General features: G+C 39.5%; 1 protein-coding gene across 1 annotated transcript in view; it reads left to right on the plus strand.

The window, feature by feature from the left end:
* Positions 1 to 18,312, plus strand: part of cacna2d4a (calcium channel, voltage-dependent, alpha 2/delta subunit 4a) — a 366,454-nt gene that overhangs the window by 69,155 nt on the left and 278,987 nt on the right. The window contains exons 12-13 of the mRNA XM_063059526.1: positions 5,413 to 5,546; positions 12,386 to 12,463. Coding sequence (XP_062915596.1) covers positions 5,413 to 5,546; positions 12,386 to 12,463 — 212 coding nt within the window. The remainder of the gene's footprint in view (positions 1 to 5,412; positions 5,547 to 12,385; positions 12,464 to 18,312) is intronic.

Genomic DNA, 18,312 nt, shown 5'->3' on the forward strand with positions numbered 1-18,312 from the left:
AGGTTCCATGCATTTTCTACTACAAACAAAATAAGTGTTGTGTAAAATTTGCACACTGGTTTTTCCTACTGTTGGTGCGGTCTTTCATTGATTCTACTATGACTATTAGATTTATTAAGTATGCTCAACAGAAAATGGATCTCAGGGTTGTATATGGTGACATAAATGTACTTGGACAGTAACTTTGAACTTTGAAGTTCACAAGAATGATTCTGGGAATGAAAGGGATAATGTATAAGGAGCATTTGATGGCTCTCAGGCTTTACACTGGAGTTTGGAAGAATGAGAGAAGAACATTGGAACCTATCGAATATTGAAAGATCTAGATGGAGTGGATGCGGAGAGGATGTTTCCTGTAGTGGGTAACTCTAGGTCCAAAAAAAACAGCCTCAGAATAGAGGAACATCCATTTAGAAAAGAGATTAGGAGAATGTCTTTACCCAGAAGGTGGTGAATCTGTGGAATTGACTTCCATGGACAGCTGTGGAGGCCAAGTCATTGAGTATATTTAAGACAGAGGTTGATAGATTCTTGATTAGTAAGGGAATCAAAGGTTACAGGGAGAAGGCAAAAGAATGGGGTTGAGAGGGACAATAAATCAGCCACGATGGAATGGCGGAGCAGACTTGATGTGCCAAATGCCTTAATTCTGCTCTTATGTCTTATCGTCTTATGATCTTAAGGTCATTAGATTCTTTTCCCTAACCATTCATTAGCCATTCATTCCATCCTTCCTTATAAAAACAGACTGAAACTGAACAAGTTTGTTTGCAATCGTGGTGGCTCTACCACTCCCAGTATTTACGATTGTATTCATAATCCTTGGGCCTTCCATTCCTCTTTAGCACCGTGATTACACCCATTCCTAAATCCTTGCAACTCAGTGATACCTTAAGGTTTCAGTTTTGAAGGTTCTGGAATTGTCTTTCTAAACGCCGCTGCCCCTCTTTCTTCCTTTACAATATTATCTAAACCTTTCTCTTTGATTAAGCTTTCTGTTGTCTTCCATAATATCCACTCTCATGGCTCACTTGGAATTTTATTTTTTGTGAAATTCCCCAAAATATATAGCTATGCTGAAAATGCAATAAAAACCAAATTGTTGTTGCTGTTTATTCCCCAAGGGGGAAAAAATGCATTTTATAGCACCTTTCCTTATCTTACCATTTTACAATCACCGAACTACTTTTGAAATACAGGAAAGGAAACTTTAGATGACCCAAGAATTAAGAGCATTTTATAGCTCTAGAGAAGTAATTGAATCATTCATATAATGTCAGATCTCTTAAATAGCCATTCACCTAATTCTATTCATTTTCCTGTATTCTTCCACGTTTTTTTAATCAGATGCTTATCTTCATTACTTTTGAAAATAATTATTTATTTTCCTGCACAACCTTTAATATTCTGATAACTTGTGTTGGAAAAAAAAGTCTCCAAAACTCTTGTACACTTTTTCAGGGAATCTGTTAGATTTATGCTTCTTAACTACCAATTTAGCAACCAGTGAGAATATTTTATTTAGATGTGTCACTGCACTGCACTTCTTCTCCATCTACTGATTTTTGTTTTATTTTTTTAAAAGAGAATTCTAACTGAAGTAAGTCTGATTCCGCCTTCATGCTAAAACTTATCATTGAAAGTATTCACCAAACTTCCATTTCAAAGTTCAAAGTAAACTTATTATCAAAATATGTATGTTACCATATACTAGCTTAAAGTTTCATTTTCTTACAAAAAGAAATACGATAGAATTTTATGAAAATCTATACATAAATAGATGAAGACTGACAAACAACCAGTGTGCAAAAGAGCATAAACTGTGCAAATAAAAGTAATAGAGAACATGGGTTATAAGAGTCCTTGAAAGTGAGTCTGTAGGTCATAGAATTCACTCAGAGTAATGATGAATGTAGTTATCCATGCTGGTTCAGGAGCCTGATAGTTGTAGGGTAATAATTGTCCTCTACCGAGTGGTGTGGGACCCAAGACTTCGGTAGCTCCTGCCCGGAATCAGAATCAGGTTTATTATCACTGGCATGTGACATGAAATTTGTTAACTTAGCAGCAGCAGTTCAATGCAATACATAAACTAGCAGAGAGAGAAAAAATAATAAATAAAATCAAACATAATAAGTGAACAAGTTAATCAATTACGTATATTGAATAGATTTTTTAAAAATGTGCAAAAACAGAAATACCGTATACTGTATTAAAAAAAGCGAGGTAGTGTTCAAGGCTTCAATGACCATTTAGGAATCGGATGGCAGAGGGGAAGAAGCTATTCCTGAATCGCTGAGTGTGTGCCTTCAGGCTTCTGTACCTCCTACCTGATGGTAACAGTGAGAAAAGGCCATGCCCAGGGTGCTGGAGGTCCTTAATGATGGACGCTGCCTTTCTGAGACACCGCTCCTGAAGATAGAAACATAGAAAACCTACAGAACAATACAGGCCCTTCGGCCCACAAAGCTGTGCTGAACATGCCCTTACCTTAGAACTACCTAGGCTTACCCATAGCCCTCTATTTTTCTAAGCTCTATGTATCCATCCGGGAGCCTCTTAAAAGACCCTATCATTTCCGTTTCCACCACTGCCGCCGGCAGCCCATTCCACACACTCACCACTCTCTGTAAAAAAAGCTTACCCCTGACATCTCCTCTGTACCTTCTTCCAAGCACCTTAAAAATATGCCCTCTTGTGCTAGCCATTTCAGCCCTGGGAAAAAGCCTCTGACTATCCACACGATCAATGCCTCTCATTGTCTTGTACACCTCTATCAGGTCACCTCACATCCTCCATCGCTCCAAGAAGAAATGGCACTCAACCCATTCTCATAAGGCATGCTCCCCAATCTAGGCAGCATCCTTGTAAATCTCCTCTTCACCCTTTCTATGGTTTCCACATCCTTCCTGTAGTGAGACGACCAGAATTGAGCACAGTACTCCAAGTGGGGTCTGACTAGGGTCCTATATAGCTGCAACATTACCTCTCGGCTCTTAAACTCAATCCCACGATTGATGAAAGCCAATGCACCGTATGCATTCTTAACTACAGAGTCAACCTGCGTAGCAGCTTTGAGTGTCCTATGGACTCGGACCCCAAGTTCCCTCTGATCCTCCACACTGCCAAGAGTCTTACCATTAATACTATATTCTGCCATCATATTTGACCTACCAAAATGAACCACCTCACATTTATCTGGGTTAAACTCCATCTTCCACTTCTCAGCCCAGTTTTGCATCCTATCAATGTCCCGCTGTAACCTCTGACAGCCCTCTGACAGCCCTCCACACTATCCACAACACCCCCAACCTTTGTGTCATCAGCAAATTTACTAACCCATCCCTCCACTTCTTTATCCAAGTCATTTATAAAGATCACAAAGAGAAGGGGTCTTAGAAACAGAGCCCTGAGACACACCACTGGTCACCGGCCTCCATGTAGAAAATGACCTATCTACAACTGCTCTTTGCCTGCTGTGGGCAAGCCAGTTCTGGATCTCAAAGCAATGTCCCCTTAGATCCGATGCCTCCTTATTTTCTCAATAAGCCTTGCATGGGGTCATGTACACTGCATCTATGGCTCTACCTTCATCAATGTGTTGAGTCACATCCTCAAAAAATTCAATCAGGCTCGTAAGGTGCGATCTGCCTTTGGCAAAGCCATGCTAACTATTCCTAATCATATTATGCCTCTCCAAATGTTCATAAATCCTTCTTCTTAGGATCTTCTCCATCAACTTACCAACCATTGAGTAAGACTCACTGGTCTATAATTTCCTGGGCTATCGCTACTCCCTTTCTTCAATAAGGGAACAACATCCACAACCCTCCAATCCTCTAGAACCTCTCCCGTCCCCATTGATGATGCAAAGATCATTGCCAGAGGGTCAGCAATCTCCTCCCTCACTTCCCACAGTAGCCTGGGGTACATCCCGTCCAGTCCCAGTGACTTATCCAACTTGATTGTCCTGGGTACTTTGTAGGCTAGTGCCCAAGATGGAGCTGACTAGATTTACAACCTTCTGCAGCTTTTTTCGGTCCTGCGCAGTAGCCCCTCCATACCAGACAGTGATGCAGCCTGTCAGAATGCTCTCCACGGTACCACTATAGAAGTTTTTGAGTATACATGTTGACATGCCAAATCTCTTAAAAATCTGAATAAATTATAGCCACTGTCTTGCCTGCTTTATGACTACATCAATATGTTGGGACCAGGTTAGATCCTCAGAGATCCTGATGCCAGGAACTTGAAGCTGCACACTCTCTCCACTTCTGATCCCTCTATGAGACCTGGTATGTGTTCCTTCGTCTCACCTTTCCTGAAATCCACAATCAGCTCTTTCGTCTTACTGACATTGAGTGCCAGGTTGTTGCTGTGGCACCATTCCACTAGTTGGCATATCTCACTCCTGTACACCCACTCATCACCACCTGGGATTCTACCAACAATGCTTGTATCATCAGCAAATTTGCAGATGGCATTTGAGCTATGCCTAGCCACACAGTCATGTGTAAACAGAGAGTAGAGCAGAGGGCTAAGCACACACCCCTGTGGGTCGCCAGTGTTAATCGTCAGTGAGGAGGATATGTTATCACCAATCCGCAGAGACTGTGGTCTTCTGGTTAGGAATTCGAGAATCCAATTGCAGATGGAGGTACAGTGGCCCAGGTTCTGCAACTTCTCAATCAGGATTGTGGGAATGATGGTATTAAATGCTGCGTTATGGTCGATGAATAGCATGACGTAGGTGTTTGTGTTGTCTAGGTGGTCTAAAGCCGTGTGGAAAGCCATTGAGATTGTGTCTGCCATTGACCTATTGTGGAGATGGGCAAATTGCAATGGGTCCATTGAGGCAGGAGTTCAGTCTAGTCATGAGCAACCTCTGAAAGCGTTTCATCACTGTCGATATGAGTGCTACCGGGTGATAGTCATTAAGGGAGCCCACATTATTTTTCTTGGGCACTGGTATAATTGTTGCCTTTTTGAAGCAAGTGGGAACTTCTGCCTGTAGCAGTGAGAGGTTGAAAATGTCCTTGAATACTCCTGCTAGTTGGTTGGCACAGGTTTTCAGAGCCTTACCAGGTACTCCATCAGGACCCTCTGCCTTACGAGGGTTCACTCCCTTTAACAACAGCGTAACATTAGCCTCTGAGATGGAGATCACAGGGTCATCAGGTGCAGCAGGGATCTTCACAGCTGTAATTGTGTTCTCCCTTTCAAAGCATGCATAGTAATGGAAAGAGGCAGTTCAGATAATCAATTGGTAACTAAATTGAACAGTTAAATGATAACAAAAAAATATAAGCATTGACTTTGGTAATCATAGTCTATTACTACCTTTGATTTGTTCATTTTAACTCCTAGTTCTTTGTAAAAATGTACCAATGATCATATGTTAACTAATTACAGGATATTATACTCACATTTCAACTCTGGCTGATGTTCAGGAGAATGTCATGGAATATCTTCATGTTCTCAGCCGCCCAATGGTAATCAACCATCATCATGACATTATATGGACAGAGGCATACATGGACAATGCTGTAAGTTTCCTTTACTACCATATCTGTGCAATAGTGTATGGTCAAATGTATGAAAATGTTCCAGTACATATCTCTTTACATTGTACTCCTTTGTAAAGTATTTTATTATTTCTCTCAATTTTATCTTCTGTCTTAATGGACCACATCTGACATTTGTTATGAACATATGAATTAGAGCAGAAGCAGGTCACTTACTCCCTTTAATAAGATCATGGCTAACCTAATTGTAGCCTTAGGAGACACAAGAGATTGCAAATGCTAGAATATGGAACAAAACACAAACTACTGGAAGAATTCAGCAGCTTGTGTAGTATCTGTGCGGGGTGGGGGGGGGGGTGGAGGAATTGTTGACATTTCAGGTCAATACCATGCAGCAACATTGAGAGTGGGAAGAGAAGACAGCCAGCATGGAATGGAAAGGAGGGGTGAGACAGGGGAAAGCAGGTGATGTAAGGATGAGAAGGAAGTATGAAGTATGACTGGTAGAGCAGAGCCAGGTGGGAAGGGTTGGGTGGGGATGGGAGACAGCTGGGCAATAGAAGTGAAAAAATGTCAGATGGAGTTCTCATTGACTACCTGTGTAGTCTACAAACCAACAGTATGATCACTGATTTTCCAGTTTCAGATAACTCTTATCTCCTCTGTTCCCGTCAGTTCCACGCTGGACCTCCCATTTTTGTGCCCTTTCCCATACTCACCATTTCCTCCCTTCTCTAATCCCATCACCCATTCATCTCCCTCTTCCTCCTTCTGGTTCTATCCAGTCAATACTCACACATTTCATCCACTGGGTCCCCTCCCCCATCTGGTTCCAACTGCTCTCCATCTCTCCACTAGTGGTTCCATTATCACCCTCCCTAGGTTACAGCTCTTGTAGCATTTGTGTACCTGCTTATCACCCTTCAGCTGCTGCATCTCCTCCCTTCCCTCCATCAGAACATCATTCTTAACCTCTCCTTGGTCCACCTATCATTTACTGGCCCTTATTCCACTCTCAGTCCTGAAGCAAGGTCCTGACCTGTAACATCAACAGTTCATTTCCTCCCACAAATCTTGCTCAACCCATTGAGTTCCTCCAGCAATATGTGAATTGTAACCATCAAGTCTGGGTAATTCTTTACCACCTTATCTATCAGACTTCCATCCACCTCCATTTTCAAAACATTTGGAGGATGTGTTTTCACTAACCTTTTAGAAAAAGAATTTCAAGACATATGACTCTAAGAGGAAAAAAGTCATCTCATTCTGTCTTAAATGTCTTATATTGTCAGCTAATTAATCTTCAATGATTAACTAACGGTGTATTAAAACATCTCAGTGATTTTATCAATTAAATTTCGTGTTACAGCATTTTAATTGACCTGATCAAATAGTTTTTATCTCTTCACTTGCTGTAAAAGTAAAAAGAGCTAGAGGAGAGCAGTGTTTCATGCAGGATATTGCGTGTTAATGAAATGGGTGCTAATTTCTGTTACAAAGAAATCTATCTTGGAGGTGACCCAGATTCTGTTGTAAACCTATTCTTTCTTTGTACCATTTTCATGCAGAGTAGATTAAATGTGATGCAAAATAATTAGTAGGTCACCAAGCTCAGAAAGGTCCAACATTGATTTGGCAAGAGAGCACAAAAGATGTTAAAAGGGAGGTGATTTGTTGGTTTGTCCTGTTCACTATTTTGGAACTTTTTTTTTCCTGTTAATTTACTTTCTCTGTGGAGTTCCAAAATGATTGAACATCATCAATAGTCTTCACTGATAGTCTTCAATCTTTATTAAGTTTTTGAAATGGGCAAATTATTTTTCTGTCTGAAGAAATTGTCTGCTCCCAATGATCCATCCAGACTTTTTATAGATAACCTCATGAACTTCTTATCCCTCCAAATGCATAATCTCTGGGAAGTCCTGATCTTGAATAATGGTCTCCATACTGACTTTCTGCAGAGAAATATATTGAGGCCTTATGTCCCATATTGTGGCTGACCCAGCCAGCTCCTAAGTTCCTGCCAGTGTCACTACTTTCATTATTCTGTGAATGTACCAGGCTTCAAATGTCAATCAGGCTGCAGGCAGCAGAGTTAACCTTGCTTATGTGCCATGTCAGAGGCCAAAGTCATGCTGGAGGGTGATAATGGGACCATTAGTGGAGAGATGGAGAGCTGTCTGCTTCCAAATGCCTTTATGACCGGTGGAATGTTTTACATAAAACTGTAAGAACGTAATATGTAATAAAATAATTTTAAATGCATTCAATGGCTATTAATTAATTAAGTCATAGAATTTCAGTGATATAAAAATATTCAAATATCCTACTTAAGCTTTATTTTTAAATGAAATGTAGCTCTTATATTCAAGTGAACAAAGCCATAGCTAGAGAAGGTGAGTAGCGGATCAGAGAAAGAGAGTAGCAGGAGTACAGAGGATAAAGTTCAATAAACCAGTGGTTGTATACTTCTTGTCTTCAGTGGTTTCCTCTTCTGCACTACAATATACAAGTTTGTGAACACGCTACTGCACATAATCAATAAATTTGGTTGTGGTACCCTTAGTTTCTTCTCCACCTCTTATGTATAGATAATATATTGGAGGCCCCAGTCCTCCATTTGGCATTTCACTAATCACAGATTCCCAATTTGAGATGACTCTTTTATCTTCACTCAGTTTTTTCATTAGTGAACTGCTTCACGATCAATGCCAATATACCAGCCCCATCTCAGTACATTGTGAAAACTAGGAAATGTGATCATAGTTGTTGGCAAAGGCCAGTAAGAGCAGCCCACTAATTGCACAATCTGTTCTGATTTCCTAATTTCTTTTATTACTGCCGATAATTGTACTTCAAGTTTGCTTCTCCATCCAAATCTTTGCATTTGTGGCTCCCTATTCTTCACCATTGGAAATAGTGTTTTCAAGTTCATGACCATGCACTCTTTAATTCATCTTTCTCACTTTATCTTTAATATATTTTGTCTCATATTTATAAGACTCCTCAAAGTATCACTGTAAAATCAAGCTTTCAAACATTTCCCTTGGTTCTTTTCCTAGAAGTTTATTATGTGCTTTTCTCACTTTTGTAAAGTGTCTTTCCATATTTTTTGTATTAACTATGCTGTGTGTGTTCCATGATGTGTTGAATCTCAGGCTAATTAATAACAATTGCCTATATTAATTAGTCTGGGATGGTGATGATCAGTTCTGATATGATCAGAGTTGTACAGTGGATGTTAATATCTCTCTCTCAGGGATGGGTAACATTAGGCTAATTGTTACCAGGTGAGAAGTACTTCATGCACATAGTGAGATGGACCAGCTTCTCCATTGTCAAGCTGGGTTTTCATGGATCAAGTCTCACAGGAAGTAAATCCCTTTAAACTTTTCAAATAGTCATTAAGGTTTATTTGTTTATGAATACTGGTTCCTGATAGGGTATGACATAACAGGACATGTTTAGGAAAAAAATGACACACTGGTAAACTATGCAAAATATGAAATGTGCATTGAAGCTCCAAGCCAATACAGTCTTTATACTTTTCGGAACATGTTGTTGGAGACAAGGAAAGAAATTGTGTCAAGGCAGAAAACCTAACTGTTATTCCCACTGAACAGATTGATTTATTTTTCTATTAAAAGTGAAACAATTAATAGACAATTTTGTATTTTTATTCCATTCTGTTTGATTCAATAATATTTTCCAGGGAGTACTTGAGGAAGTACTAACAGATTTTATCTCACATGATTGTGTGCCTGATTTATTGTCGCAGGAGATAACCATCTAAATACAACCCTCCCTCAACAAAGTGACTAACTTCTATAAGACCATAAGACATAGCAGCAGAATTAGGCCATTCATCCCATCGAATCTGCTCCGCCATTCTATCATGGCTGATTCTGGATACCACTCAATTCCATACACCTGCCTTCTCGCCATATCCTTTGATGCCCTGACCGATCAGGAAACTATCAACCTTCACTTTAAATATCCACACTGACTTGACCTCCACCGCAGCCTGTGGCACAGCATTCCGGAGATTCACTACTGTCTTGCTAAAAAATATTCCTCCTTACCTCTGTTCTAAAAGGTCACCCCTCAATTTTGTCCTTTTAACATTTGGTAGGTTACAACAAGATCCTTCCCACGCCACCACATTCTTCTAAATTCCAGTGAGTAGGGGCCCTAAGCTGCCAAACGCTTCTCATATGTTAACCCCTTCATTCCTGGAATCATCCTGTGAACCTCCTTTGGACTCTCTCCAATGACAACACATTCTTTCTGAGATATGGGGCCCAAAACTGTTGACAATACTCCAAGTGCAGCCTGACTAGTGTCTTATAAAGCCTCAGCATCATCTCCTTGCTTTTATATTCAATTCTTCTTGAAATAAATGTCAACACTGCATTTGCCTTCTTTACCACAGTCTCAACCTGTAAATTAACCTTCTGGGAATCTTGTACAAGGACTTTTAAGTCCCCCTGCATCTCTGATGTTTGAACCTTCTCCCTATTTAGGTAATAGTCTGCACTAATGTTCATTTTACCAAAATGCATTATCATACATTTCCTAACACTGTGATCCATCTGCCACTTTTTTGCCCATTCTTCCAATTTGTCTAAGTCCTACTGCAATCGCCTTGCTTCCTCAGCACTACCTACCCCTCTACCTATATTTGTATCATCCGCAAACTTTTCCACAAAGCCATCAATTCCATTATCTAAATCATTGACAAACAATGTGAAAAGCATCGGCCCCAATACTGACACCTGAGGAACATCACTAGTCACTGGCAGCCAACCAGAAAAGGCCCTCTTTATTCCCTCTCGCTGCCTCCTGCCTGTCAGTCATTCCTCTATCAATGCCTGTATCTTTCATGTAACGGAAAGGTAGTTTATAGTCTATCTTGAAATAATAAAAGTTTGATGCAAATATTGCATCATGAATGCATTAGGCAGTTTATCAGGTTTGAGAATATTGTGAGACATAATTTGATCCCTCAAACAAGAAGCTTGCAAATTGTTCATCAAATGCAACCACATGCAGGGTCACAAATGAAAAATAAAGATAGTAAATGTCAAAGAATGTTATTCTTAACAAATAAGGACATAACATAACGTTGGGAGGTATTTTGCAGAACAGGAAAAAATGGATACAATAGTTTGCAAATACTCGGTTAAGAGAGTTAGGCCTTTAAGTTACATTATGGAATCAGTGTTCCGTGTCTTATTACATTTGTATCAATTTTTTTGTAATTTGCCTCAGTAGTCGTGTTAGACAACGCAAAACAAGTTGGTTAGAACCTCCACCACAAAAGCAAATAATGAAACTTCGGTTAAAGTTCTGCTCATGCTTCAGAACATCATCGAAACTGTGTCCTCTTTCACTTTTCAAACAATGAAAATGTTTTTCTCCTTCTGTATGAAAAGAATTCTGCTCACTGGTAGGCAGTTAGGAATGCAAAATTATTTTCATATGTAATTTTCAGCTGTTTAGATCTCCAAGAATGACTGTCGCTCCCAAGTCCCAGCAGTTTAGAGTCCTTCCATTACAATTTCTGTTGTGCTGTATTGCTTTCAATGAGGTCTAATACTTGAATTGCTGCACACATAGATGTTTTATAATTATAATGTTGTGAAGAAGCAGTGTAACAATGATTGCATACACTATTTTTATGTACCTGTAAAACCAATAAAGCCCTCTAATAAATAAGCCCAGTTAATCTCGCTAATACCTCCACCAATTCAGCAGAATCTGGGATCTGAATCTGGAGTTCTTTAGGTTCTATTACATCATATAGAAGTTTTTATTGGTTATCTAAAGGATGATAATTTAAATGAATATTGTGCAATTGAATGTCATTTACTATCATACTTGTTTGGTCCATTTATTAGTTATTGTTTTAATATTATTTTGTTGTTTAATGTGACTTAATTTTCAGTAACTTCTCATCTGTAATTTACTCTCCTCAATCCCTGTCCTTTGTTCACTACTATCATTCTGTCATATCATCATTACCCTATCATCCTCATCACTGCTATCTGCTACAGGCTATGGAGGTAACCACAGCGTGTGCTGTCATTATTTTATGTTGTCTATGAAATCATTAGTCATTGCCTTGAACTGTGCTGTGCTGTGTGTATTTAAAGTTGTGTTGTATTGTGTATAGCGTGAACTGCATGAAATTATTTGTATTTATCCATAGTTTAAAAATCTCGAACAAAGTGACCAGAACATTCTTCAAAGATTCCAGAGGAAATATTAAAGCTTCAGCAATTTTCAGATAACTTACCAATGCCCTTTCAGTGATATCTTGAAGGAAATTGCTTTGTATTAAGTAATTTTGCAAGTGGTGACATTGAATTCTTTTTATTCCACTTGCTGGAAGCATTGCATGCATAGGTTTCTTAAGCTGAGAGGCCTCTTAGCAGTGTGAGTTTCAGAGACAATCCTATAATTAGACAGCTCATGCAGTGTTTTGTAAACCAGTACATCTGGAGAATGCAGCTCACCTGGGTAGTCAATAGGAGAAACAGGGAACATTTTTTACTCAATGTTTTGTTCACATTAACAACATCTAGTATTGTCCTTCCCCATCATGCTTCTATCTAATGTCTCCTGAACATTCTGTGGATACTCATGAAATTGTATCATTTTTAGAACATCTTCTTATTTCTTATAAGCATCATGTTTTAGGTATTAACTTAGACATTGTGTCATGTGATCTGCTTCACTTGCGATCTATTTATCATCAGAGATGCTGAAGCAGTTTCATACTCTGCCCATCTGTTGTTACCCTTATAATCATTCAACTTGTCTTTTTATTAACATCTAATCATCTGTTTATTTGACAGCTGTTTCAATCAGCTGCACAGAGTCTGCTGCTCATGACAACAGTAGCAATGCCAGTCTTCAGCAGAAAGAATGAAACAGTGAGTGCTATTCATTATCCCCTCTGCTCAGCCTTAGCTTGTATATACCTGCTATTGTTAAATATTGAATAATTGACAAATATCACTTTGCGAATTGATTTAAAATGTGAACAAACTGAAATGATACAGAATTTTCCCTCACGTTCAAACATATGGTGCAAGATTTACAATAGGTTAGATTGCACATAATCAGTTCATTGATCATGAAAAATGACAATGAAAAATTTTCAGATACAGTTCAAGTTTTCTGATGTTCTTGAGTGATTCAAACCAGTTCATTGCTCAGGCTTTTGATACTGAGGTTCAAAAGTTTCCCCAACTAATGCTCAAATACTCCAAGCATCTGCTGAACTACCAACAACCAGAACTAAATAACTTTGTCCCAGTGTTTCCAAATCCCAGATTTACAAATAGTGCTGAAGCAAACAACTCTTAATGGACAACAATATAGTGAGATGCTTAATTTCCTATCCAGCGTCATACATTGAATCTTGTAAAATGCAAGGCTGCCAATCTTTAGAACACCAATCCCTAGCCAGGTTTCCCTAAACAGGAATAAGTACCAAACAATAAAATATTGTTAAGAAATTATTTTAGTGATAACATACTAACAGGGGTCTGCTTGTTTCAAGGTCTGATCTTAGCACAGTTTCATAATTTGAATTTATCCTTATGTGCTGATGCAAAATCCCACAAATTTGTCAGTCTTGCACTGATTAAAATCAACCTTTATGTATTATCTTCACAACTCTATTATAAAAAATCTTACACTATTTTCTATGTTCTCAAATCTTTATTAAAGATGATTACGAGAAGAAACTTCTACTAAACATTAACACTAAATAGCATGGCTGCATGTTATGAACTGTTGGTTGTACTTTTACTGCACATTCCTTTCTTTTAAAACTGCTGGATCTAAATACGTAGTGTACGTCCATGGAGTGTCTAATGCTTTATAGGTACGAAACGCAAGTGCTCAAAGATAAATTCTTCCCACATTGCCTTTAGGCGGAACTTAAATTATTTCAGTAATGAATACTGAGGGTTGACTAATAATTATAAAAAAATTCAAAAACAAAAACTGCATCTGCAGGGGCACACGGTAGTGTAGCGGTTAACACAATGCTATTACAGTGCAGGGTGTCAGAGTTTGGAGTTCAATTCCGGCACCATCTGTAAGAAGTTTGTACGTTCTCCCTGTGACCATATGGGTTTCCTCTGGGTGCTCTGGTTTCCACCCATGGTCAAAAGACATACCTGTCTGAAGATTAATTGGTCATTGTAAATTTTCCTGTGATGAGGCTAGTGTTAAATAGGTGGGTTGCTAGGTGGTTGGTCCAGAGGAGCCTGTTTCATGCTGTATCTCTAAATAAAAATAAAATGTTGAAACTTGAAACACAAATAGAAAATTCTGGAAACTCTCAGTAGATAGAAGAGATTTTACAAAGAAATTGAGTTAACAAAGGGTCTTTGACCTGAAACATTAACTTGCTTTCTCTTTTCACATATGGTGCATGACCTGCTAAGTACCTTCAGCAATTTCTGTTCTTATTTTTGATTATTATTTTCTGCAGATACTTTCTCTTCTAGAGTAACACACCAGAGCACAATACTCTGATCCCTGATACCTGATTTAGATAAAAAGACCACTGGAACTTACTATAACAAACTTAGGCCAGTGAATAAGACCATAAGATCATAAGACATAGTGTAGGAGCAGAATTAGGCCACTCGGCCCATTAAGTCTGTTTGCCATTCCACCAGGGCTGATTTATTATCCCTTCCAACCCCCTTCTCCCAATAATCTTCGACCTCCCCTGACCAACCAAAAACTGAAGAACTTCTATTTTAAATATACCCAATGATTTGGCCTCCATGGCCTTTCATGGCACTGAATTGCACAGATTGATCACCCGCCGGCTAAAGAAATTCCTTCTTACCTCTGTTCTAAATGGACGTCACTCTGTTCTGAGGCTGTACCCTCTGGTCCTAGATACACCCACTACAGGAAGCATCTTCTCCACACCCAGTCTGTCTTCTCCACATCTGGTCTTTCAATATTGAAATCAATGTTTCCCCCCCCCCCCATTCTTCTAAACTCCAACGAGTACAGGCCAAGAACCATCAAAAGTTCCCCATACATTAAACTTTTTATTCCTGGAATCACTCCCGTGACATCCTCTGGACCCTTTCCAATGCCAGAACATGTTTCTTAGATAAGGGTCCAAAATTACTCAAAATACTCCCAATACGGTCTAACCAATGCCTTATAAGGCCTCAGCATCATATCCTTGCTCTTATATTCTAGTCCTCTCAAAATGAATGCTAACATTGCATTTGCCTTCCTTACCACTGGTTCAACCTGCAAGTTAACCTTTAGGGAAATCTGCACAAGGACTCTCAAGTCCTTTTGCACATCTGTTTTTTGAATTTTCTCCCCATTTAGATAATAGTCTGTGCCTTTATTCCTTCTACCAAAGTGCATGACCATACACTTCCCTACACTATATTCCATCTGCCACTTCTTACCTCTCCGCTTATATTTGGATTGTCTGCAAACTTGGCCACAAAGTCACCAATTCCGTTATCCATAATTAAGGTCAATAATTCATGTGGATACTAGTATTGGTGTTGATATTGTATTGGTATTGATTTATTATAAAATGTACCAGAATACAGTGAAAAGCATGTTTTACAAACTGTGTATACAGATCAGATCACTACTCGGTGGATTGAACTAGAATAAGGTAAAAAAGATGCAGAAAAAAGTGTAAAACTGGCAACAAAATACAGAGTAGGTAAACAACAAAATGCAAGATCATAATAAGGTAGATTGTAAAATCAAGAGAACATCTTATCGTAGAAGAGGTTCATTGAAGAATCTGATAACAGTGGGATAGAAGCTGTTCTTGAGCCTGCTGGTACACACTTTCAGACTTTTGTATCTTCTGCATGATGGGAGAGGGTAGAAGAGAGAATGTCCAGGGTACTGAATCTTAAATCTGATTTTACAAGCATGAAGAGTGAATTCTGTTCGTTCCCATCATCAGGAATGATATGTATTGATTACCAAGATATGGTTTTAAGCTGAAATGCCAATTTCTTCCGTGTTTAGCACAATATTCTTTCTTCAGTAAGGGAGCTGAAATGTGCACTATAAACCTGATAGTGGAAAAGCATGAAAGGGCTGATTGACACTTGAATTGTATGCCAGTGCCCACAAATAAAACCGCCCAGAACTTTGGTGGCTGGGTTCAGGGCCTTATACCATATACCTTATGCCATATGTCTATCAGCCTATTGGGAATAGACAGTCCTGGGGATTACATACCAGGAAAAAGGCAAAAGCCTTAGAAGGAATATAGAAAAGGTTCTCTGTAATGTAAAAGGGAAGAAGGACTTTAGACTTTGGGGGCCCATTGACCAGAAGGGCCTGATACCGTGCCACGTCTCTAAATAAAATATCAGAGGCTGGAAAAGTTAAGATTATTTTTCTTAGGAAAAAGAATGTTAAAAATAAATAAATGATTTGAGATAACAGAGAAAACAGAGAAAATCTCTTCCCTCTGATTCACGGGTCAATAAGTAGCAGGCATACATTCATAATAATTGCTAAAAGATATGGAATGGAGATGAAATACACTCATTGGCCACTTTATTAGGTACACCTATACACCTGCTTATTCATGCACATATCTAATCAGTCAGTCATGTGGCAGCAACTCATGCATATAAGGCACACAGGCTTGATCAAGAGGTTGCATTGTTGTTCAGATCAAACATCATTATGGGGAAGAAATGTAATCTAAGTGACTTTGACAGTGGAAAGAATGTTGGTGCCACCAGATGGTTTTTGTATCTCAGAAATTGCTGAGCTCCTGGGGTTTTCATGCAGAACAGCCTCTAGAGTTTCCAGAGAATGGTGTGTAAACGAAAAACATCCAGTGAGGGACAGTTCTGTGAGCAAAAATGCCCTATTAATAAGAGCTCAGAGGAGAATAGTCAGACTGGTTCAAGCTGACAGCAACTCAAATAACCACATTACAAAAGTGGTGTGCAAAAGAGCATCTCTGAACTTACAACATGTCAAACCTTTAAGTGGACGGGCTACATCAGCAGAAGACCACACTGGTTTCCACTCCTGTACCTAATAAATTGGCTACTGAGTGTATATTTTCCATTACTGAGTTATTAGTATTTGGAATGTTCTTCCTTAAAAGATGGTGAAATTTAAAGGAAGGGATATGGTGTTAGTGCTGATCAGTAAAAGATTGGCTATAACCTTATTGAATGATGGAGGAGGCATGAGGGATTGAAATTCCTACTAGTTTTTCTACTTCAAAAGTAGTTTTCAAAGCAAGTTGGTTCTTGAGAGCGACACGCTTATATGAAGTAGACAAAATGCAGGATGAGGGAATTGACACCGTTTGGTGAAGGTCCAAGTGCAGAGGGAGAGATACAGCGGCTGAATGATCAGTTCACTGAGATTTAATCAGAATTGTACAAAACAAATGGAAAAATGATAAACGCTAAACCAACAGAGCTGCTAATTAAACTCTGAAACTAAAATCTAATGCCGTCACTGCGGCTTGGAGACGGTAACTAAATACTAAATCAGTACTGCTCCTTTGCAGCGTCAAACTAAATTGTAGTCTTCTTTCTCGGAAGATGAACTAAGGTAAGCAGGGGCCATTGCCATCACTATGCTTTGGTCAAGACTCAACAAGGCTGAATCAAAAGGAAAGGAGTTAAATGCAATGGCAGATATTTCCTAATTGGCTGGAATGTGGATTCTCACAAGCATGATTGCCAAGCCCTTTCAGCTGCCTGCCTGCGAGGTTGCCCAGATACTGCAGCGAAGTCTGTGGTTGTGACAGGGCCCTCCCTCCCTCCCTAGGCACAGCTCCCGCAGTGCCAGTAACCTGTGCCTGCTGGGAGTCCTAGATGAGAGATTTGTCCAGGATGTCACAAACCAGAACCCAAGAATGGTCCTCTGGGCCATACTCCTCCCAATCCATGAGGCACTCGAACCTCCCAGAAGATGCCGCACAGAATAGACCAAGAACCAATTCACCAAATGAGAAGGGCAGTGGAGGTGACTGGAGCAAGTGGCGGGGGGGGGGGATGTCACCAGCTTGAACTGGGAAACATGGAACACTTGGTGCATATTCATTGATGATGGTAGACGTAGTCTATAGGAGGCTTTAGTGACAGCCTCTACTACAAATGGTCACACGTAGCATGGGGCCAACTTGCAGCTCTCAGCTTTCAAAGGAAGATTTCTGAATGCCAACCAGACTTCTCCTGGCTTGAAAGGCCTCACGTCTCAGGGAAACAGAGAAGCTCTGGCCCATCTTCAAGTGTACTTATAGCGTTAGACTAACTATTCAACAGCAGGAATTTCCTTGTCAATCTCTTGGTCAGGGGAGAGTGATGGCTGGAATTGACATAAGTGTGCAGTTATGGCCTAAGTGCAGAAGGAAAGACACTGAACCGGATGAACAGTTTGCTGACTTTTAATAAGAACTATGCAGAATTAAAGGAAAAACAATAAACACTAGACCATTAACTACAACTCTTAAGCTGAAAGCTAACACCAACACTGTCGCTAGGAAGCAGTAACTTAGTATTAAAAGATTAATGCTCCTTTAAAGCGCATGGTTGTCTCCAGCTCCCGATTCACTGTCTCATTCTGCGCATTAGAGTGAGGTTGGAAACCTGGTGAGAGGCTAGCTATGACTCTCAAAAGAGAACAGAAAGCCTTTCAGAACTGGGATATGACCTGTCGGGTCATCGATCAGACACTATCCTGAGGGAAGTCATGCAGCATGAACATGTGCTGAGCAATA

Source organism: Mobula hypostoma, chromosome 9 (assembly GCF_963921235.1).
Source record: "Mobula hypostoma chromosome 9, sMobHyp1.1, whole genome shotgun sequence".
Taxonomy (NCBI): domain Eukaryota; kingdom Metazoa; phylum Chordata; class Chondrichthyes; order Myliobatiformes; family Myliobatidae; genus Mobula; species Mobula hypostoma.